Source organism: Strix aluco, chromosome 8 (genome assembly GCF_031877795.1).
Source record: "Strix aluco isolate bStrAlu1 chromosome 8, bStrAlu1.hap1, whole genome shotgun sequence".
Lineage (NCBI taxonomy): Eukaryota > Metazoa > Chordata > Aves > Strigiformes > Strigidae > Strix > Strix aluco.
The window spans coordinates 11260054-11284222 of record NC_133938.1 but is presented as its reverse complement, the minus strand read 5'-3'; the positions used below and the strand labels follow the sequence as shown (position 1 = coordinate 11284222).

General features: G+C 43.6%; 1 protein-coding gene across 2 annotated transcripts in view; it reads right to left on the bottom strand.

Moving 5' to 3' along the window:
• Positions 1 to 16162, bottom strand: part of TESK2 (testis associated actin remodelling kinase 2) — an 82674-nt gene extending 66512 nt beyond the window's left edge. The window contains exons 1-2 of one of the 2 annotated variants that reach the window (XM_074832165.1): positions 15696 to 16162; positions 7567 to 7870 (exon numbers count right to left, since the gene is read on the bottom strand). In XM_074832165.1, coding sequence (XP_074688266.1) covers positions 7567 to 7788 — 222 coding nt within the window. In that variant the 5' untranslated portion in view covers positions 7789 to 7870; positions 15696 to 16162. The remainder of the gene's footprint in view (positions 1 to 7566; positions 7871 to 15695) is intronic. The other variant, XM_074832164.1, reaches the window with a different exon arrangement.
• Positions 16163 to 24169: the final 8007 nt, after the last annotated feature.

Genomic DNA, 24169 nt, shown 5'->3' with positions numbered 1-24169 from the left:
TAGTCTCTACTATCAGCTTTAAAGAACAGATTAAGGAGGTGTCCATGAAGAACGACAGATAAAGCTGCTTTTGCCCTGGGACAAAAGGATGAAGAGTGAGATGACATGAAGTCTTTTCCAACCCTATGCTTTTGACTCCACAAATCTATAAAGCAAAGAAAAACACATAAAGATGTACAGTGTGGTGGGAAGGACTAAACAGTAATAAAAGTGCCAAAGCTTGATGTAAGCAAAACTTGCAGAAAGCAATCATGCCTACTGGGCAAGAATTAGTTTCCAGGAAAAAAAATAAGTGCGATTATCTCCAGTACGCTACTAATGACAAGCAACTCTTGTTACTGCATTGTAAGTCTGGCGACATGATACAAGTTTACACACACTCTGTTAACCAAGCTATGGTTCCAGCAACACTAAACCTCACATACAACAGCTACCATGAAGAAACACACCTACACACAATTAGTCTTCCTATCTTCCTCTACATAAAAACCACACAAGCATTCTGGCCAATTAAGAGATTTTATGGAGATATTAATGTCACCTTGAAGAATGTAATGTTGGCCTAAAGTCTGGTGACAAAGCAATGAAACTGTTCAGAAGTAAAAGCCAGAGTTGTACTAAGAGCCAAATTCATCTCTTAGTTTGGTATTAACAAGAAACAAACTTTCTCCTGTTGTCAGTGTTTATGTTGAGTTTTGAAATAATCATCAAAAGGTTACATTAGGATTATGAAAAGTTTGTCTCCAGCTGGAATGCCCAGAATTTCCCTGATTTATGCTGGCATTTAACCTCTTCCTCCTTAAAAGCATTCGGGGGGAAGGTATTGGTTTGACAGCCCTGAAGACTGACACCCCACTTATGTGGCAAACAGCTGCACACAGAGGAGACAGTAAGAACTTGCTTGTAGAGTCCTAGGAGTGTGCTGGGGCCTTGTCCTGCAGGAGGGAGCTCCATACCAGTTCTATTCTTGGCCATCCTGCAAAGACTGGCAAAAATGCACAGACTCACATTTAGACTTAAAACACACTGACACTTCAAATATCACAGTGCCTGCTTATCTGTCAAAAAACAAGTTAATAAAGATTCCAATTCCGGAAAGTGCTGTCTGCAAACTCTGAGCCACCGGTTTCCAACACCTTCTCCAGTGGGATTTTGCTGAACATGGGCTGAAAACCAAGCAGCTGCTCCCTTGCCTTGAATTCAAGTTCTCTTGCCCTTTCTTCTGCACCTTTTCCATGTCCTTTTTGCAGTCATCCTCTCCTTTTAATCTGGATTGGCATTCCCTTCTCTGCATGCTCATTTACAAAACTACTCAAATATCTCCTTCCCTCCTTCCACACATTCACAAACATTTTACTCTTGGAAGGCCTCTGTTGACATGATATATCACTAAATGCCACAGGAAAACTGAACCCTCTGTCAGTAATGAGTTGCTAGTAGAGTCAATAAGCAAATAGACAGGACCAGCTGTAGAAACAATTCAAACTGGGAAGTTCTAGCTATAAAAGGATAGTTTAGAAAAAGAATAATAAAATATGGCCTGGATACACCAAAGAAGGTTCTATAATCTTCTATAATGGAAGTTTAAAGGACATACTGAAAATAGCTGCCAAGAACAGATCACATATATTTAAGTCTGGCTCAGCTAAGGATACTGTAATAGTTCTAATAACATCCTTTCCTAGCTTTACATTAATTTTAAAATTAGGTGATAAGATTTATTAAGCTGATTTTATAAATGTTTTACAACAGCAATATACATAGATGAACACACAGACTACTGTAGGACATCTGACTTCATGCCACAACCCATTACAACTAAGATTAAAGACTGGCTAATGATAGCTCAAGATACAGTTGTACGTGACAAAGCAGCATAAGATAGGGAAGCCTTTTTCCAAAGGAACTGAGCTAGGCCTCCTGTTACTGCATTCACTTCCAGCTCACTGATAGAAGTTTAAAATTTTTCTGAGTGGCAACTTCCAAATTTGTAGCATTACCCTGTTCACATTATTTCACTAAGTAGTGAAGGCCACTTCATATCTGAGGTCCATCGGAGCAAAACTTAACATACCCACATGAAAAACTTCACTACAAACAAGGATTGAAGGCTACAGGAGATCCACACCCATTATACGTAAGGTACTAATGTATTACAATAACAGCAAGTGGTGTGCATTATAAAAGAGTGTGACACAGAGCAAAAGGATAGTTTTTACATGTCACTTAAGAACAAAACTAGGGCATTCTGACTTAGGTTGTCCACTTTAAAAAATGAAATATGTTGGAGAAGTTGTTGGAAAGACTTAAACCTATATTGCAAGAACTAGGGGTGGGACAGAAAAGAGACAGAAATTGGGACTACTTAAAACCCCCAAAATTGTCAAAACCTAACTGGATATATGTGCATCAAGTTTTATGGGAAGGAAAGAAGTACTAAAAAGATGCTGGCCCAGCCAAAACAATACAAAGAACAACTGGGTGGGCAAGCAGGTGCAGAGGCTTCAAGTCAGGTACAAATTTACAAAAGGGAGATTACACACTGAGCACTGGAACGCATGATCCTCTCTTTGAGGTCTTCAGTTCAGAACTGAGTTAAAAAAACAACGAGGGGGGAGGTATACCCGTGTTGTATGTGGTGTCAATAGATGCTGTAGACAAAATACCATTACTGGTAAAATATAATGACCTCTGATTATGTGGCAGTGTATGTGTGTAGATGACCTAATAACTCTTCCAAGGCTTAACTGTTTGAGAAGTCCATAATGCCTTTATTTTTAAACATATAGTTTAACCACAAGACATAATGGGAAAAGTATAATATGAAAATAGATATTCATGCCAACCAAGACAGATACTTTTTTTTTATTTTGGTCAAGTGACCTGTCTATTCTTATAACTTTTATGTCTGAAGTCATATGAGTTAGTCCCTCACTTTATTGTACAGTTCTTACTCTGCACTGTTTATTCTAGTTAGCCTAGGTCAAACCTAGGTCAAAGGCCAAAAGAAGAAAGTGACATCAAACATTTCTGCACTGGACTCAAGGCCTGCAAAATTACAGACACAGAGAGAGATGTTAATCAAGCAGAACAGTAATAAAGTCATAAAGCACAAAAAAAAAAAGCTCTCAATGAGTCACTTTGGGAAAGCCAGATCAGTAGTATCTTTCAGATCTACCACAGTCAGATGTTCCAGAGATCAAGTCCATCAGTATGACAACGTGCCCGAGAGACACAGTATCATAAATGATACAAAACATAAATGATACTAGATAGTGTACATTAGAAGGAACAGAACTACCAGTTTTATCCGAAGTACATTACAGGTATTTGAAAAAAAAGAATTATATATAAGTGTTCTTCACACTACCCCTAAGCACAACTCCACATCAGCCCTGTTTCTCCTTTCACATTAGACAGCTGGATGCTGCTTATCTTTAAGGCATCCTGATGACATTAAATAAATATGAGAAACAGAATCCTAGCCTCAGGTACACAGTATGTATTTAGACAGGCGTACCTTCCCTGATCAGTCATCACTTTTGAAACTCAGAGAACATGAAGTTGACCATACAAAATAAAGCCTAACAACTAATAGATGAATTGAGGACCATTGTTCCCAGGTATTCAGATAGGAGGCCTTACAGCATAAGAACATACAGCATGAATATCCTGAGGATACTGACCCATTTGTACTCACCATCCCTCTTGTTAAGTCAGCCAGAAGTTCGGTGCTCCCTCTTCGTATTCAGACTTGGCCTTGCACCTGGATAATGCTAGTTTCATAGGCTACACAGTCCATACACCACAGAATGGCACTATTTCCAGCATTTGCTTCTCAAGGGTATTCATGTCATATCAGCACTAAGAGTCATCATATCTTGTTTTTCATATGGCTTTGATGCACCTTACAACAACCTTCCCAACATGCAGATACACTGGACACTGAATCTGCACAATTCTGTATCGGACCAATGATCCCTGTTTTCATGTATACATGAATAATAAACTGCAAAAAGTCCACTTTTAACATTCAGCCAAATGCTGAAGTATTTCCAGCCTGTCTCAAAAGTTCAGCTACAGAATGTAGAGCCAACAAGAACTCCTGAAGGAATTTTACAGCAACTTGAATATTTAGTACTGGCTTTGAACCTGAAGGTATATTCGAATAGAAGATAATCCTGGATTTTAGTCTGACTGCAGTTCCAACACACACGCACACATTTTATAACGAATAGTATCTATTTCCTAATACACTATTCAGGTTCAGTGTGATGCTTATCTACCCCACAATTACTTACAGCTCTGTCAGTCTTCCCAACTAGGAATTTAAAGGTTTGGGATCATGGCTGGGCATTGCTCACTTACATAAACTTTGCCTAGCTGAATCTTAAAAGTAAGCCTCAGTGTGCTCAACTTGCTGTTGAAAATTGGAACACATACTAGTCAGGCAGCTCCTTCAAACTAGATTGCTAAGAAGTTTGACAAAGTTCAGTTTTTCTAAACTAGTTTCTATAATACTTAGTATTCAGGTGAACATGAATTTGAAGTGTTAGTGATGGCTAGCCAAATCAAAATGCTAATTTAATACTTTATGCTGAATAAACCACAAACTTTAATTTATTAATAAAGGTGCAATAGAAATTATAAAAGATCATTCATAGCACATATGACCATTAATATACACATCTAAGCTGTAACGTACTCCTATTCCCAAGTTAAGAGAACACAACTTCTGTCCACTGCGATAGACTATATTTAAAAAGGAGTTTCCACAGAAAAGGATGGAGGGGAAGAAATCACTGAAAACAATTGTCAGCTACATAGCTAAACAAAAATCCTAAGCTCTCAAAACAGTCCAAGCGTTCTTTGCTAAATCACTTGAGTGAACCCAATGTATGATACTCACAATACAATAGACAAATCCATAATTGAAAAAGCTCTGGTGACATGGGGTTTTTTGAGACACCTTTGCTCATTTAAAGGGAAGGCTTCATTGCTCTTGTAAAGATACAGTAAGTCTAGAACTATCCTGGATTTTTCTCGAGTTCAATCATTTAGCTGTGAGCCTGCAGATAGGCCTGAACTTTAACTGTGTCAAACCATGAGGCTCTCCTTCCTGGAAGCACATCAAGGTTCTTGCATGAAATCTGATCATCGGCATAGTAGGATTAATGACAGAGGTGGTCAGGCTGATAAACTAGCAGAACAGAAACCTGCTTAAATGAGTATGGAACTGTATCTAAGATAAGGTCGTAATGCATTCTCACCCCTTTGTGCCAAAACTGAAGCAAGACCTTGTTTGAAACTGATGTGAAAGAGAAGGTTTTATCACTCATTGTCTCCTTGCAGGAGGTCTGTGGTTGTTTCTGGGAAAACAGACACTAGATACTCAGACTACTGCCATCACCCTCTTAGAGTAATGCCACTGATTGCAAACTGACACCACGTGATATCTAGTTTAGCTTACCAAAAGGGGGAATGGCAGGGGAGGGCTTTCAAAGAGTTAGCAGGCTTAGTTATGCACAGGAAGGCAAATTGGATATCAGGCATTTCTCTCAATCAACATAAATTCTCAAACAGCTGTTTACCTCTGTATGCCACTACCTGACTAAACCAAGTGCTCTCTTAAAATAAGATATTCTTAATAAATCAACAACTATGAACGCTGGAATTTTTTTTTTTTTAGCCACTTTTTTCCCCCACCTACTTTTGTTTCCTAATGATCAATAATAGCATACCTTCCTGCTGGATATGCAAGCACCTTGCCTCAGGGCGCTTCTCCATGATGTTCCCCACCAACGCATGGTATAATATTACAGCTATTTCACCTAGTACGTCTGTTCACAAAGTATGTTGCTATTTGACTGCAAAACTTTTTGAAGTCCCAACATAAATACGATTGGCAATACCACTATAGGATGAATTCATAACCGAAGCACTGGAAAATCCAAGTATTAAAAGAGGGCTAAATCCTGAAGTTACAGAATAGGAAAAGACACAATGTCTAATCAGCAATACTGAGATAAACCTAAGACAAAACTACTCCGAAACACGAATTCTGAAATTCACACAAACAAACCAAGGTCTGTTATTCCCCAGTTACTCAGAGATGACCCAAGTCTATTGGTATCCTTCACAGGAGCTTCGCCATAAAAGTTGTATAGATGAGTTCCAGTGGCACACAGAACTTTAAAAATCAGTTCATCTCACATTAAAAAATGTCTAGATACAAAGACAGTTGCTACAAAACGCATTACAGAAAGTTTTCCAAACAGGAAAATAAGAAAAAACCCCAACCAAACAAAACAAAAAACCCACACACACCTTGTTTTCAATTGGTACACAAGCTGGCTTTATAAAGAGCTGACCTGTCCCAAGTCTCCTACACACCCCAAATAAAATTCTTCATGTCTGCCCATTTGAAAGAATTAAAAACTTGTGTTAGTGAAAATTAAATTTTATATACCTAGCTAAACAGAAAAACTTCTGTGGAGTGACTTGCTTTTACACAAGAGGAAAGGTATATATCAAGTTTGGAATGCCTCTGGGTATTAAAACAACATTAAAATAATTTTCATTTTCTAATTCACATATTTATTCAAAGCGATAAAGCTGGGTAAGAGGGTTTTGGGTTTAACTTCTTAATGAAAAGTCCACATGAAGTGTCATGGAATGGACATAATATACTGTGAGATAAAAGTTTTCTGGCATTTCACTGAAATGGAAGTAATTTGGAGGGTAACTTCATTTAAAGTCAGGAACTAGGACAAGGAAACAAAATATTTTTGCAATGCCTGAAAGCCTGGAAGTCAACTCAATGTCCTATTCCTCCATGATAAACCTTACCAGAACAGTCACAACAGCAGAAATATCACCAGCACTAAAACTGGGATTGCCTGTATCGTTTCACAAATTGCTTTACAAAGATCTTACCCACTTCCCAGATTCATAGTAGCAAGTCACCGACAACATCAGATTTTCTCATTCAGACTATTTACTTCAAACCAATCTCTGATTATTTGAGTCAGAGGCATGGCATAGCAAGCAGCAAAGGAAACAGAAGAGCAGTTAATCGTATTGTAACTTCAGTGAAATAAATTTTGTGGTTTCAAATTCAGTAACCGTGCGTAGATCTAACACACGCATCCAGTGTTGGGAGGCAAAGACTATCAAAGGAAAGAGTACAATCCCACAAAACTAATAAACTAGCTAAATTAAAGACATTCACACTTACATATGAGAAAACCAATAGCCATTGGTGTTTAATACGCTACAGGAATGCAAAAATACATGGCAGAGACCAAAAGATAAACCAATTTTTTTTAGCTTTTACTGTTTCACCCAAACAGCCTCTGCAACTCCACAAATAAATTACAAGTGGTAAAAAACAGTGACAGAGGAAATATCTGAGACCTGCAAGTTCTTCATCACTCACTCATCCTGAGTAAAGCAAATACAGGAACAGTGGACTTCAGTGAAAAGTACTTCTGCTGATACTCTCCTACATTCACAGCACCAAACATGAAGCAATCAACACAAGAGAGGAAAGAACTAAACACACACCTTGAACACCTCAGAGAAGAAACCAGAGCCAATTTTCTCACATGTGAAGTCATCAAGACGAGTAAGTCTGGAAAAGGCACTTATCAGGGCTCTGTATGAAGAGGTACAAACTCTTCCTATCTGGGATGCAGTCCCTTCTCCTCCAGTGCCACCATCAAAGTCTTCAGCGCGCTCCAAGCGTGGTGGAAATCCTGCTATTGAATTCCGCTTACTTCGGTCCATTTTGAAAACAAGGTTTTATTTTGCTAAGGGAGGACTTCTCACATCTTAGGTAATTTGCTGTCTTCTCTACTCTTGTTGGATCCTAAAATACAAGAAATTGAGATTACCATTATTGTAAACATATCTAATAAGTTTGACAGGACTCCAACACAGCTTACACCCATTTAAGGGAATAAGAAAAAAAGCTGAAGGTATCCAAGCAGGGGCATGAAAAAACAAAGAAAAAAAACCCAACCACAACACAACCAACCACACAGCATCATCAGTAAGGACAGACAATCTAATTAACTTTTCCTTTAGATTCATGGAAACACCCTATGCTCTGGCTATTATGAGATTAATAGGTTTGGAACTCAAAATTTAACTGGTAACAAACAACCTTCATTCCTTCCCCACCACCCCTTTCTTTTTTACTTAAGTTCTGGTTGCTAAAACAAGCAAGTAAGCAGGAGGAAACCCACAAAATGTAACGTTCTATTCTACTTCAGTAGCAGTTGGTGACCAATCTACTGCTATTGCAAGAAACCATTTCACATTAGGGACTGAACAAAGGATCTCTAACTATAAAAAAACAGATCAACTTTCAGCTGACGTAAGGAAAATTATTAGCTGTCAATAACAGTAGCTGGAACACCAAAACCTTTGTTGCTAAAGCTTCCACCTATGAACGTTTCAAGACCAATTCCTTAACTGGTAAGAACACAAGTTTATACCCACTAAAGAACTAGCTTCCAAATTTATAAAAACATCAACAATCCTGCTGCAAAAACAAAGTATTCTTATAAGAAACTGCCAGAACAATTCTACCCACAAACACACTTTTTGAAGCTATATTAATTTCAGTTCAACTGAAAACACAGGAAACAAGCTACATTTGCCAAGTCAGAGAAAAGGAAAAAAAAAAAGGAAAAAAGGAAAAACCAACAGTAAGGGAATTTTTTTCTTTTTAAGAGGATGATGAAGTAATTGGGATGACTCTGGAGCCCATCAAATTCAGCTTGGACTGGCAGACCTGACAGGTGGCCTACTTTTTTTTTTTTTCTTTAAACTTTAGACTCAGGAGGTTATTCATCTTTTCCACACTTAACTGTTCATTTACAGCAATTTGGTGAGCCTCTACAAAACCTGAACAAAGTGAGCAGTCACAAAGAGGATAGATTTCTCTCCCTGCCTCCTCCTGCCCCACCACCCCTTGAGAGTGAATAAAAAACTGGAAGGAGGGGAAGGAAACAATAAAATTAAGGAAAAAAAAATGGTGGACAAAATAATCACAAAGCAGGGAGCAGGCCAGGCAATTATACTTCTGTTTACACAGATGTACAGAACCTGAACAATACACTAAATTTGAAGAGCATCTCAAAAACAGGCACACCAGCTGTCCTCTGAATACATAGCAGTGCTGCTATACCCATGTTTTGTATGCAGTGTATCTTTCAGAGATGCTCTGTGCCAACACATCAGAAAAGCACATAGTCCTTCCCTGCCTTCAGAAGTAAACTCTGTTGAACTCTGTGGAATTGAGGTTGTCCTCTCAAAAACAAAACAAAAACACCTCCATATTTTCAAGGGTGTTTATTTCAAACATCTTAACACTTACCTCTCTAAGCGAGAGTCAGTGGGTATAAGAGAGAGTCTTACCAGGGCCTGATTAAGAAAATTTAATCTTTATGAAATCCCATGTTGTGGTATTCCTACAGAATTTTATATGCTGACTCCCACACGCATGCACTTACTGCACTCTCCAGATGATAGTACTACATAGTCTAATGTTATAGTGTGGCCGACTGCCACACAGAAGATCAGGATCCAATTTCTGACCTCATATTCTTGCCCCATGAGGCTTGAGGGTCTGGAAATGGTACAGAAGCACCATGGGAAGATAAAGCCTGTTATATCTCTCCAGCTGAGAAAAATAGCCCAGAGAACCTCCTCAGCTATAGAGAAGATGCCCAGGAATTTCCAAGGCACGCTTAAATAATTCCTTTTGATCTGAAAGGGACAAACTATCATTTGGTTACTTTTCAAGAAGATGAAGAAAGAACTGTCTATGAAAGGAGGACAGACAAGAAACCATGGTGTTAATTATTTCTCTGGAACATGAGAGGCAAGTATCTTTGGAGACTGAACAGAAAACCCTGCTGTAATTGAAGAAACAATTTTTTAGTACTCACTTGCATCAGAGTAGTACTCACATGCACTAGTTGCTTTCCAAAGGAAAGGAACAAGTATTTGCCCCAGAAATGCACCCTCTGACACTCCAGTATCACAGCAATGCCACATGAAGCGGACCCTGGATATTGTAGACACCCCTGCTAAATCTCGTTAAACACCACATCCACACCGCAGCCAGCAAACTACAGCAACTTGTAAAGCAGGACTATAAATTTAAGTTTCCAGGCAAAGCAAGACATATGCAAAAACAAAATAAGGAAGATTGCTGTTGTCTTAACTAGAGGAAGACACCAAGTTCGGTAAGCCATCTTCAACAGGAGGAAAAGCCTAACTCTGTCTTAAGTATCCAGATACCATTAAGGAAAGATCAGCTCTCAGCATTGTCTCTCGATCTATTTAACACACACACAAAAAACTCCCTCACACATACACATCCTTTTGATTGAAATCACATGGTGAACTTTGCAAAACTCTATACAAATCCCACAATGAAAGAAGAGATTCAAAGTACTTCACACAACATAAACCCCAAAAGGTTTTGCCATCTGGATTCCCAAGTAACCCATTCCTTCATTTTTGTCTGCTAGGGTTTGCCTTCTTTCCAGACAGCTCCACGAAATCCTTCAAAATTATTAGGATAGAGCTCCATTTGTCTAGTATTCTGCCCAGGATTGCATACACAGAATTAGAGGAAAATTTCAAGTGGGCACAGTTCCAAGTGGGCCTCCTGTCATTTTGGCCAATTACGCTAATGATCACATTCTCAATGAAATCAACCAAGGTTTAATTGACTGTCAAGTCAGTCTGAGGTACTTTAATTTACTACCTTGTATGGTTAATTAAAGTGCACTGAACAGAATCCAAGACTATCCAGCAAATCCTGCAACCAACTAAAAGGCTGTTGGGTGGTTTTCTTCATATTAAAGTTCAGCTTAAAAACTCTTAAGCTGTGCTCAACAGCCAGTTTAAAAAAGACACTAAACACTCTAAAAAACATTTCCCAATAAATCCTCAGTTTTCAGACCAATTTTTCTGACACACTTATTCAAGAAAAATGCACCCCACTCTGCCAAGACAAAAATAATTTAGAAATACACCTCCCCAAATGCATACCTGCCCTACTCATCCATTTATTACATTACTGAAAAGCACAATTTCAGAATATTTCATACCCTACCACATTTTAATTTATTGGTTTAAAAAAACCTTGAAGAATAAAAAATAATCCATGTTAATACTATATTAAGATCAGTTTCTCCACTGCACGAATGCACTGATATTTTAATTGTAGAAGTTACTATAAAACACAAATACTATCAGCACTTATTTGGCTTTCAAAACCAATGCCTAAGCCCGCAAATATTTAAAGATGGAAATCACACAATAGCACATCAAGTTATACCCCACACATGAATGTAAAACTAACAGGTCACATATATTAGCCAGTACTTAACATTTCATACTTCATAGACATAAAAATGTGTAAGGCTTCCCAACTTTAGAAGCATCCCTTTAACGCCTTAGGGTATAAAACAAGATCCTTCTAAAAACCATTTCAATTCATTACTAAGATGTTTTCTGTCCACAGTATCTTTATAAATATGTGCATATTTGCACTCAAATGTCAAACTCACAATTTCTTAAAAGATGGCCTTAACAACAACAACCATTTTTAGACACAGAAGACTGTCGCTAGGCATTCAGCCTGGAAAGCAATAAATCTGGTAGATGCATGTTATTAATTTGAAAAGGTTTTCTGAAGAACAAGATGCCAAAGCTTTGACATAAGTCATTTGCCAAGAGTTAACTATTAAGCTCATAGTCTGATGTAGCTTCAAAACCTAGCACTACAAAAACATGAAGGAATTATGCTGACAAGTATCAATCAACAAAATAATAATTTGGGGGGGTAGAATTCACTGTTGTAATGTGCAAATTTCAGAAAAGCTTCAAAGGAATGTAAAGAACAAAATCTTCCAAGGACTGAATTGACTTTGAGGTCATTAGCCTGGAAAAGAAAAAGAAAAACAAGAAAAAGATGTTTGGAAATGAAACACAAGAAATCAAACTAAACAGGTAAAGAGAACCACACATTCCACAATTTTGTTCTTAACTCCTGTCATCCACTTTCCTAACAGAGGAAAGCTCCTTGGTTTGTCCATAACATAGCTTCTTGTCTTTGGGAAAAAGATAGTATCAAATATTTACAGACAAGGTAGCTACAAGTACCAGAGCTTGCACTATGTTTGGCCTAACTCATCCTGAAGCTGAAGTCTTTTTGACTACTTTTACAGGCTAAGTCTTAGGGTCCAGTTTATAGTCTTAGTTATGACACTGCACTCAAATGTGAAAATCCCAACATTTTCTATTTTCATTTAGGTAATATTTTGCTTTAATTTCATCTCCCTTGTAGGGGATAATTCCTAGCTCTAGCCAGTACTGTCATAGCATAAGCTTCCCACAACTAGGGTTGACATTCCTCAGAAGAGACCTGCATTAGCCCTGCTACACCACTGGAAGTCTGCTAAACTGCATCGTGGTTTTATACTGCAAACAAACCTCCACAAGAGGCTGAACTGAAACAAACAGCTCATTTATTTTGTTTCTGTAGCCAAGTTTGAAACCAGTAAGAGAGACTAGCCATTAACTTACAGCAGAGCTCAGGATTCAGGGTCAAGGTTGTAGGTTTAAAAATATCTGCATCAAGCAGAGGCATAAATTCTGGCACATATTGATGCTTATGCCCATAGTATAAATGCCAACAGTTTCTAGGGTCCAATTATAATACAAACCTAAACCTCTACAGAAGGACCTTGCAAAAATCCATTCCTCTCCTAGTCTGGTTTTAGTCACTCCAATCCACAGTGCAGACAGTCTCTAGCCTAGTTACAGAGCATCGTTAGAGTTAAATAATCACTCAAGTAGATCATGTACAATGCACAGCTGCTGCTTCAAATGGATGATTTTAATATATTATGTTTGCCTAACAAAACAGAGCTCAGTAGAGACACTGAGAAGCAGCTCATGCCTTCCAGGTGTCAGCAGTTTTTCTTGAGAAAAACAAAGGAAATCAAAGCCTTCCAATGCCACAGGTATTGTAACATCTTAGTAATCAAGAAATTTCCCCCTCAGCCTCTCTGCCAGGTTTATGACTGAGGGCTGACAGCTCTATTAGCACTGGGGGGGGTTTCACAGGAGACAGGAAGCAACTTTCTGTGGTTGTGATGCAGCCAGAGAGACAATCCAGCACAGAAAAGGCAAGAAAAGAGAACAAGAATGCTTGAAAGAGGCATGAATATAAAGTAAGCAGGCTGAATTTCATACCTGACTGACCTCTCCTGGACACAATTTACATTTATGTATCATCAAACAAGGCAGTCAATGTTTCTATTTTCCAGCTAAAAGTATCATCTCCACAAATATTTAACACACATTCTGTAATCTACCCTTAAAATACAGCTGAAACACCCATCCATGTTACTGGTTTCATGTTCAGTGAAACACCCAGCACCATGTTTACTTCAGGTACCTGCTGCACAAATGAAACAGTAACACAGTCTTGACTAATTTATTTACAAATTTTTGAAGTGAGAACAGGGCTTCCCACATCTGTTGTTGTTAAGGTATTGGAGACATTGGAATCCGATGGTATTTACACAACAATCTGAAGCACTCTGAGTACCGCGGAGAAACACATCTCACAGTTTGTGAGCCACAGACCTGGAGCACACAAAGTCAGCCTTCAAAAGCAAAGTTATCTCAACTAACTCCACTCCTGGGTACAAGAGCTATTACAGTTCTCCAGTGCAACCAATGGGACAATCATATCAAAAAGTGGCTTAGCGACTACCAGAAATGTGTTCAACTTAAGGAAAAGAGACAGGACCACATGCAAAAAAGCTTACTATCTAAGTCAGAAAGAGGACTTGACAACAGACAGAGCCAGTGTGATACAGTTGTCAATTATTAGATGTACTTACTGATAAATACACAAATTCAAATTAATACGTTGGGGATCTAATAAGGAGGAAAAGGGCTTAAAAAAAATATGAACATTGACCTTTCCTGATCTTGCCTAGAAGAGCACTTATTTTTGTGCCAGGCTGCAGGATACCACACTGCAAGGATACAATAAAAAGCTTTGCCATTGTGCAAACGCATGGTTCTCGGCTACAGAAGAATACAGAAAGGGAATCCATGATGCAAGTGAATCACAAGCTTCATTCTTTTCTGCAGCAGACACAGAAGCAACAATCCCCTCCTTTAACCCTGCATTTCTTTCATGAATTTGTGAAATCATTTGCATAAAGAATGACAACAGCAAAAGCAAGTGTATAGCTTTGGAGGCTACAGCAGGCCTGTAACACCAGAACACCTCATTTGGACCAACTTTCTCCTTCCATGGTCACAAAAAAATTAAGCACTGAAGCAAGGTTTGCTCCATCCCTATCTCCTGCTCCACTCCCACAGCCAGCTGTTCATCCTAATGAAACAGCACAAAACAAATTCCAAGCAAAAAACATAGGAGAGCACACACTTGCCACCAGGTACAGGGAACACATCCCTCTGCCTTCAGTTCAAGCTACTCATGTTTTGCATGCAAGTTTTACATGAAGACAAACCAAAACAGACAATGAAATCACATAGCCATGTCTACAGCTGCACAGCATACTTCTGCAGGAGTCAGAAAATGACATTTTTATTGGCCTATCAGGATATGGTATGCAATAATAATTTCCAAAAGATGATGACTAAATGGAAAGGTTTATGGTTAGTCCACTGGGTATATCAGAGTTTCTCATAAAAAAAAATCTTATCTTAGGTTGTAAATTCCACTACCTAATTAAGTTCATAGAACTGTAAGTCTGTTGATTTTACAGACAACAAAATATGCTAGAACTCTGATCTCCACCAAAAAAAAAAAAAGTTTCAGCTGAAGCATAAAGGCTTCTCATAAATTATCCTAAATATTAGCTATAGGTCTTTTCTAGGGGAACAAACAGAAAGGTATAAACTTAAATAAAATTCAGTTCAGTACTACTGAAATTTTAGCTTTCAACTATCAAGGCACCACCTATGAGAATACCCAAGTGGGAAATCCCCCATACTTAAAGCAAATATAGTTCCCACCCTGAAAGGAATGCAACATTAAGAGAGATCATCTGCATTCATACAGCACCTTTCATCTGAAGGCCATAATACAAACATATATGCACATACACCTGAACAGTCGAGCCTGTCATTAAAACATGATTCACGTATTCTTACAGGGTAGCACTTAAAATAGTAAAACCCGACCCAAGCTTTCACACTTCTTGGCAAAGTGACCATTTCGAAAGCAATCCTCATGTGGCTGGGCAAAGCTCCTAGCCGCGTTCAGGCAGACCCTTGCCCCCGGATCAGGGCACGGGTTTCTGTAGCCGGCTTTCCCCGCAGCGCTCAGGCGTCCTGCAGCACCCGCTCCCCCTCACGCCTCGCCCTCGGGGCGACCGCAGCCCCTTCACCCACCCGCTCACCGAAACGCACCGCTCGCCTCACCGCGCCGCCGGGGGCGGGAGGGGGCGGCAGGACCCCGCCGGCTGCCCTTTCCCCTCCGCTAAAAGGGTGCCGCTTCCCGGAGCGCCTCCCTGTCCTCTCCTCCCTCACCGCCTTCGGGGGGTGCCCCCCCCCCGCGCCGGGACCTTCCCCTCACTGACTGCCCCAGAGAAACGCGCCCCCCCCCCGCCCCCCGTTACCTGAGCGGCGGCGCCAGCGGGGCCTGCGGGCGGCGCGGGCTCTCATGGCCGCATACCCCACCCGCAGCCAACCCCCGGCCCCTCAGCAACCCGGCGAGGGTCTGTCCCGCCGCGGCGGCAAGCGAGGGGGCCCCATGTGAGGAGGGAGCCCAGCTGCGGGACCCGAGGCCGTGATCACCGCGGCTCCTCCTCCTCCTCCCTCGGCTGCCGCCCCCGCCTCCTCCTCCTCCTCCTCCTCCTCCTCCTCACGCGTCCGCCTCCCCCCCGGAGCGAGCTCCGCCGCCGAGCCGCCCACAGCGCCGGTCGGGTGCCGCCCCTCCTTAGCAGCCAATCGGCGCCGGACGAAGCTGGATGGACGGTGGCGCTCGGCCAATGGAGGAAGGGAACCCGGGCAGAGGGTCTCGCAGGTAGTCCGCGTGAGTGCCCCTTTCTAATTGGTCATAAGCCACTTGAGAGGCAGGCAGATTGACCAACCATACGAGCGACAACAACTCCCGAGAGAAGAGCGGGAGCCAGTGGCAGGAAAGAGAGAGGGGCGTTGCTAGGGGCGCCTCGCTTTCACTGGTCAGCCTTTGAGGGCGGGTTATAAATAAGAGAGTTAGCCAGTAGAAGTGTGGGCGCGTGGTGACGGACGGGCGGAAGAGCCAGTCCCCGTATGTTTATAGGCAGCGGTGGGCGTGACGCTGTCAGCGGGACGGGCACCCCACCGGGCCCGTGCGGGTGCCGTGCGGGTGCCGTGGCGGCGGCGGAGCCCCCTGCGGTCCCGCACCGCGGGCGGCGGCGCTGAGGCGGGGGCTGGCAACCGGCTGTCGGTCCGGGAAGCGCAGTAACACCCCGTCCTCTCCGAGGGGGGCTCCCTGGCGGCCCGCGGGGCCTCACCGCCCACCTCGGGCCTTCGTGCTGCAGGTTCCGCCGGCCCTTCGCCCTAAAACCTGACCAGCACCGCAGCCGGTTCCGGCATCAGCCCTCACCCCTCCACCCGGGCATCCATTTACACGCGGCTGGGGCAACACCCGGCTTTAAAGTGACCATAATTGGGCTCTGTGGCGGCATCCCTGCTGTTATTGACTCTAATTACCTGTCCCTCTACTATGTTTCCCACAGGATTCATCCCTTGTTCTGGTCTCTTCCTCCCTCCAGGTCTTGCAGCTTCAGCATTTTACTCGAACTCTTCCCTTTTTTTCCAGCTGCCTGCACCCCAGCCGTGGTGTCACTCACAGCAGAGTTCCTCGCTGCACAGAACATCCTGCTCAGCCCCTCGAGTCCCTGTCTGTAGCTGTCTTAATGCAGCTCAAATATTCTGAGGTTTTGGCTGCCAAGCCATAATAAGTCTCTGATTTTCTCATACAAACTTATTTTTCAAATTATAACTTATCCACATGTAGGCAGCCTGTAACAGGTATAGAAAAAGATACCTTTCTTCCTGCTAGGACACACTGCCAAACTTCAAGTATCCCTTCCAAAGCACGGCAGGACTAGAACATCTCATTAAATGATTGTGAGGGGGTTTTGGTTTTGTTTTACATTGGCAAGGGACTGATTTTTTCCCTGACCTCATCTTTGGCAAAGGCTGAGCTATTTTTACTGAAACTCTACAAAATAACAAAGTTCATTTGCTGTAGACTCTTGGCTAGAATAACCAAATCCCAAACAGTTAAAACTGGCAGAGTTGTAACTAAAAGGGGTCTCAGACAAGAGTACGTCGCTCAACCTTCCCATACCATATTAGTAATATGTTTCCTCATGATCCTTTGTCATTAAGTTTACATCTAATCTTTTCAGCTCAATCCAAAATGTGCTTGAAGGAGTTTCATGTTGGAACGTGAACACCAACTCTACAAATAGTACTGAACAGAGATTTATCCTTACAGTGGGATTAACATCTCTACTCTGAATTTATTGATTTGATTTAGTCTCAGAATTTCACCCAAGTCTACAGTGAAACTTTCTCTGTATATTTAATTACAAAAAATGTAATAATTTCCGCACAGGTAACAGATTATAAGTATTCTGTGTGGGGAAAAAAAATTGTCCTGTTTTCTTCATTTTCCTTCTGGATTTCCTTCATGGAAAGTTTTCCCACACTCCCAAATGCTAAATATCAACCATATGCAAACATCTATTCTAATGACAGCTCAAACATAGGGTGCAGCAAAGCTTTTGTAATTAAGCCATTAAAAAATTATTATCATATCCATCATATTTTAATCAGTGATGAAGCAGATGTAACTACACAGATCCATCAGTGTCTTCTGTGCTCTGACACTCAAGCAGAACTCAGCTCCAGAATGGGGCTTTTCAGCAAGACTAACTTTTTAGAATTTATTATTTAAAGGCAAATTCAATGCGTTACCTTTTGCTGCGATTTATCTAAGCAAGTTGAAAAGACTTTACAAAGCCAACTCTGAAACATCTCCGTCGTTGTTCATTATGCCAGGGTGCGGGGATCCCTGCGGCCTTGTGCCCCGTTAAAGAAACCCCAGTGCCTTCTCGGCTCATCTCGCTATTCCCCCGGTATCCCTTGTCCCTGATGGTTTGGAAGCTATTAGTTAGCTTCAAGATGACATCTGGTGGTAGGTTTTACTACTTCTCCTTTTGGGATCCCAGCACTAAGGCAAATGAATTATTATCTTTTCCCAGTTCCCCGTCATAAATTTCACCTCTTTTCTGCCTCCCAAACAATATACATGTTGTCTCTGCTTTTGGCCTGCAAATGTCTTACTGGTAATATCCAGGAATAAGCATTTATCCCATGGGCTGGTGCAAAATGAGATCATTAAAATATGCCCATGTGATTCAGTAAAGTTAAATCTCAGTTGGAAACACTCATACTGTATTTCATATAACATTGCAGGAGGTCCTGTGATGTATGTCATTAAAGATCCCTGTTTTGAGAGGGAAATAAGTCTTATGACCCCTCCTAGGGCTTTATCTCAAAGGCAAGGCCTACGTTTTGAAAGTGGAAAAACAGGGGGTTTGCTGGTGACCACATGTGTGTGTACATCACCAGCAGAACCTTTGTCTGAGAAATTCCCTCATAACTCCTCACAGCTGGCAGAAGTACCCTAGCAAATCTGTGGCCTTGAAATCTGCAGATGAGTGACTTTCGTACTCTTCCTCTGTTTCCTGGAGGTTGGAAAATGAACATTGCATTAGAAGACTCATCAAAGAGACTCATCAAAGGCACAGTTCTGCAGATGTCACAGTGTACTTTGTTCTAACGATCTCTCTTGCATCCCAGAAGGGTCACTCAGCCTGTAAATACCGCAGGAAGCTCTGTTCACGGCGGGTATTTCCCTCTCCTCCAGCTGCCCCTGGGCTGCTGCCCCATGCAAAGATCAGCCACTCCAAAAACAGCTCTGTGGCTTGAGGTTTGCTCCTCTCTGCTCTCAGACAGACTCTCTTCCCCAGACAGATCAGTTTGGCTTTTTAAATGTAACCGGTTTGGCAAAAGAGCTGCCAAGGGTTAACTCACAGGGTGGCAATAAAAATAGACATGAGAGAAGTTGGGTGGGAGCAGGCAGGAGGGGGAATTCCCTTCCACCAGACTTTGGAAATGCCCCAGAGGAGAGAAGTTTGGGAGATTTCTGCCTCACAAGGAGAAAGATGCTGCAAGGTAACTATGCAACTTTTGTCTCCACTGTAGCAGAGCAGGTGTTTTCCCCAACAGAGAGGTTTTGTAGGCTCCAAAATGAAACAAGTGTCAGACAACAGGGACTGTCTCTCTCCCCTACCAGGGGATGAAGACAGTGGGTCAGCTTCACAGCACTGTGATGAGATTGGGCATTTTAGTGATTTAACCCATTAAATTCTTCATGTAATGAAACCTGTCAAGGAAAAAATCTTCTTTAGACAGGATTGGTCAAATTCTGCTCTGATTTACACCAGTGGAGATCTGGAGTCATGTCACAGGAGCAGGAGGAGAGGGTCCCAGAGGGACTGCCTGGAATTTGCCCTCATCTAATGTCAACGCTGTGTCTTTTCTAGCCCCTGTCCTCAGTGGACATTTAACAGGACAGCCATGAAAAATGATCCCTTTAGGCTTCCAGTCACACACCAAACACCCTAGATTTCGAAAAGCATCTTAACGGGTTCCCCTGGAGGCACATCCTCCCGCCCGCACCTTCCTCAGCCAGCCTTGCAGGTGGCCTTTGCAGACCAAGGTGAGGTTGGCTCATGGGTGAGAGGCCTTTTCCCACCACTCTGAGCATGGGAAGGCACAGCTGGCGCTGCACTTGGACCGCGTGCTCCTTGTCATGTCACGACCATCCTCCTGGCAGCAAGGACAGCTCCGCGGGGGCTGCCTGCACACTGTGCTCTGGATGAGGATTTACATACCTGCTGATGAAGAACATGGTTAATGATTCTGTCTCACCACCGGTGAGGACAAAGCAACCAGCATGTCCTTGTGTGTGAAGCTATGTTGCCGTGTCAGTCCAAACCTGGCACCGTGCACCTCTGCACGAGATCTGGCAACTGTGGGATTGTCAGAGCATCTTCCACATTCCTATTCCAGGAGGCCGGGCAGAGCCCAGGCGGGAGGCTGGCAGCAGCACCAGATACCCTGCCTCGGGAACCAGAGATGGCTTGTGCTGGGGCAGATGGATATTCCCATTTAGGCAGCTGCCATGCTGTGACTGATGCCATGGTCTTGTGCTCCCCTGCCTGCTCATCACGGTCATCTGCTGTCCTGGCTTCAGCTCAGAGCCTGTCCACACTACAACAGTGCCATGGCATGGCTATAGCCAAGCTCCTGGTGGCACTGTGGGGATGGAGCGGCTTGGAGCCAGCTGGCTTGCTCCACGATGCTCCCAGCCATGAGGCTGTGCAAGCACTGGGACGGTGAGCCAGGACTGATTGTGTGTCACTGTGTCTGAGTGGCTTCAGCCCTGGGAAGAGCCCATCAGACCATGCTCCAGCCCATAGGAGCTGAGGGGCAAAGGGTGAGACCCCAGTGCTCAGGGCAGACCTGGGACACGGCTCCTCTCAGCAGCACCTGAGTTTTTGGGTTGTCTGATACCAAAATATCAGTTTTGTAGGGGAAAACCTTAAATATTTGGCAAAGCTGTATTCACAGTAACACCCACCAGAGTGCAGAAACACAGGCTTGCACTAGCTTGGACTGTGGTGGATGCCCAAAGAGACCACACAGTCCTATTAAGCATCAAGGCCACCAGCCCACATGGGCATCAGTCCCACCTCTCCTGGCCCATGCCAAGGCTCAAAAGGGTTCCTGAATTTCCTGGTGCACCATCCTCACACCCCAGCTAAGCCAGCTCCTCTCTGGGATGAAAGCACAGCTTTTTGCCTCCCTGGACCATACAGCAGCCCTTCCTCCTTTGGTTACACTCCTCACACTTGCTGCCCTTACCTCTGCAATTACAACAGTACAGAGACCCATTGTGGCACTGAAATTGGAGATCTCTGCCACAGCGGAGCTCTTCAGCTTGTCCCCCCCTCCACCCTGGGCTTGGGCACCCTCAGCTCTGCTCCTGCTTCCTCCAGCCTGGGCTTTCTGCAGAGCTTCATGACCTACAAGCATCCAGCTGCTACTGGATCCCCGCTTAGCTGCCTGAGAGATCCTGCTCTCGGATCAGCATGACCCTGTATACATTCAGGTCTCCCAGCCCCTTAATTTTTCCCGGCTCCCTGAGCCAGCAAAGTCCCAGTGTTTATTATTCCTCTCCCAGAATGGTTCTCTGTCTCCGATGCTTTGCTGTGTGGTGTACTTTTTTTCTTCAGTTTTGTTTTTCTGTTCTTCCTTCGTTGGACTACAAAGCAGTGAAGGGCCCTTGGAAAGGAAGATGAGTCAGGACAGATACACAGGGGGAAGAAGACAAGCTCCCAGCCTTGAAGTCAGGTTCACTGCCTGCGTCACTGTTATTAAAAATAGATGAATGGCAGTGCTCTTTGCATTGGAGGAGCAACAGAGGAGATGTAATATCCTGGGCTGCTGAGCAAATGCACCCTCTGTCTGCCTGCAAGTCACTCAGTAACATCTTCTGCTCTTTGATAATTTTTTTTTTCTTGACTCTGACTTATGGGATTTAATTTGCCTGTCATAAAAAACTGTTTTAATGTTTCAACCTTGGGGAGGGGGGGGGGGGAAATGACTCACCTTGGACTAGCTCTTCTGCTCCAGTCAGTTGGCTACCAGCTCCCTTGAGAACTGAAAATCCCTTCAACTGTCAAGCTGTCTCCCTCTGAGAGCAGCTCCTCTCTCCATCCCACAGTGAAGTGCTTCTGGGGGGTGAGAGAGCAGCCATCTGGGGGTGATATATTGGCCCATCTGCCCCAAGACCAACTTTGATCCTGCCCAGCCCTCCTGAAAAACCAAGTTTGCAAGGTAGCACGGGGCAGGCTGGGATCCGCTGAGCTCTCTGCAAGGCTGGGGTGAGATGTGTGCCAGTGCCCGGTGGCAAAGTTCAGAGGACAGAGAGGCTAAAGCGCAAGAAATAGGATGATTTACGTGAACCCAGAGCCCAGGTGAACCACCCGCATCCCAGCAGTGCTGGCCACAGCTGCCAGCCCTCTGCCCAGGGCTCCCACTGCTGCGACCGCTCACCTCCGGGCTGTGCGAAAGAGATGATCGCTCTTCAGATTGTGCGTGGGCTGCGCTGGGGTGACAGTGGCAGTGGGACCAAAGCTGTGCCACTGCTCTGCTCACTCAGGGGGACGCTCAACTCATGTCATACCCTGGGCTGGGGGACACAGCCCAAGCACTGAGCTTGCACGTCTCTCCCAGGGCCAACATCTCCCTCCCTCTCTCCTACCTATGCCCTTACTTCCCCTCAGCCCTTTTGCTGCCACTATTTTCCACTCACTTGTTTTCTATTATCTGCTTTTTCCTATTAAATTAACATAATCAACTTTATCATCTCTGGCCTGCTCCGTGCTTTGGCCGCCAGCCAGAAGCAAAAGGACAGGAGCTAAATAAAGCCACTGCAAGAGAGAGCATGATACTGGCAGAAGTCGATGCCATCTTTTTTGAGCACAAAACTTTCTTTCACAAGTTATTCTAAGTCCTCAACTCTCGTTGCTACCCAGACCTGTCTGGTCTACATGCTGCATGGGTTTGTAAGGGTGTTTTCTGTCCCCCTCGAGAACAGCCCAGGGCAATTACCCTCTGAGCAAGTCAGAGCCCCTATATAACCCACACAGACAAAGGGGGCTGCTCCCTGGTATCTGAGGGGAATATTTTTGCTCACTGCATGAGAAAGTGCCAGTGCACCAGCAGGATGTTAAAGCACCCCATGGTTTTCCTCCCCTCTCCAGGACGAGAGAGCAGCAGTGTCACTGCAAAGACACCCTCACGCCTATGCAGTCACTTTTCTCGCTCCCAGCTGCCCCTTCCATGCTATGGGGAGCCAAAGGTGCCTCGTTAGTGTGTTAATCATAATCCTAATGAGTGCAGAGATCAGCTAAAGTAATAGCAGTGACCTGCAGGGGGTCTCATCTGCCCAGGTTTACCGTGCTGCTCAGAAACCCCTTAGGGAGTGCCAGCCCACCGCTCTCCTTGTCCCCCAGCTCTTGAAGATACCTCGTGCCATGTCTACACGCTTAATTAAAGCAGAGGGAGCGGTAACCTTGACGACTGAGAGCTGCTATCTATAAGCCAGCTGAGGTGGATATCGTTTCAGCATCTCCACAGAGAGACCAGAGGAGAGACGTGAGTCAGAAGCTTGCAGGCGTTGGACGCGCTCAGGAACCATGGTCACAGCCAGCAGCACCGACGTCCCCTAGAGCTCATGTCCTCCTCAGGGTGGGTGCCAGGGGGGTGGAAATGCCGTGGTTTCTCGCTGGTGAGACGTGGCAAGCTCCCGACCACCCCGAGGTGCTGGGTCAGGCACTGTGGCACTGAGAGCCCAAGCCTGTCCGGTGCAAAGGAGGCTTTGCTCTGCCAGGCACCTCTGCGGGGTCTGGGGGGAGCGGAAGACTTATCATTTACCAAGAAGTTGTGAATACGTTTAAAACAATTCCTCTTAGAACTGGGAAATTTGTAGAAGCCAAATTACTTCTGCTTTAACGAGATGCCAGAAAATAGTACATCTAGTTTTGGTAGGTAATAAGTAGCAAGAAGCTAGAAACGCATTTCCAATGAGGGGCTGAGATTTAATTCTTTTTTTTTTTTTTTTAAAGAGCTGGTAACAGCCATGATCAGTTCTGCACCAGATCAACCCTGTTCTCTTCTCCCTGGCTCTGAACTGAGGGCAGGAGCTACAAAGGAGCCTCACACTGAAGAAGGAAGGCAAGACCTCTTGGGGAACAAAAATACCCATTTCCATCTTCTTCCTCTGTCCTGTGGTGCTGCAGACACAGGATGGAGAAGGAGACCCACAGCCCCACCTCTGCCAAAGCAGCCTGAGAGAGAGTCAGCAAGGACCATGCCATGATGTAGGGCCCTTGGATGCCTCCGAGGCCTCATGTTCTTTGAACCTTATGGGCAAAAGGCACCTTCCCAGGTCAGAGGAGCA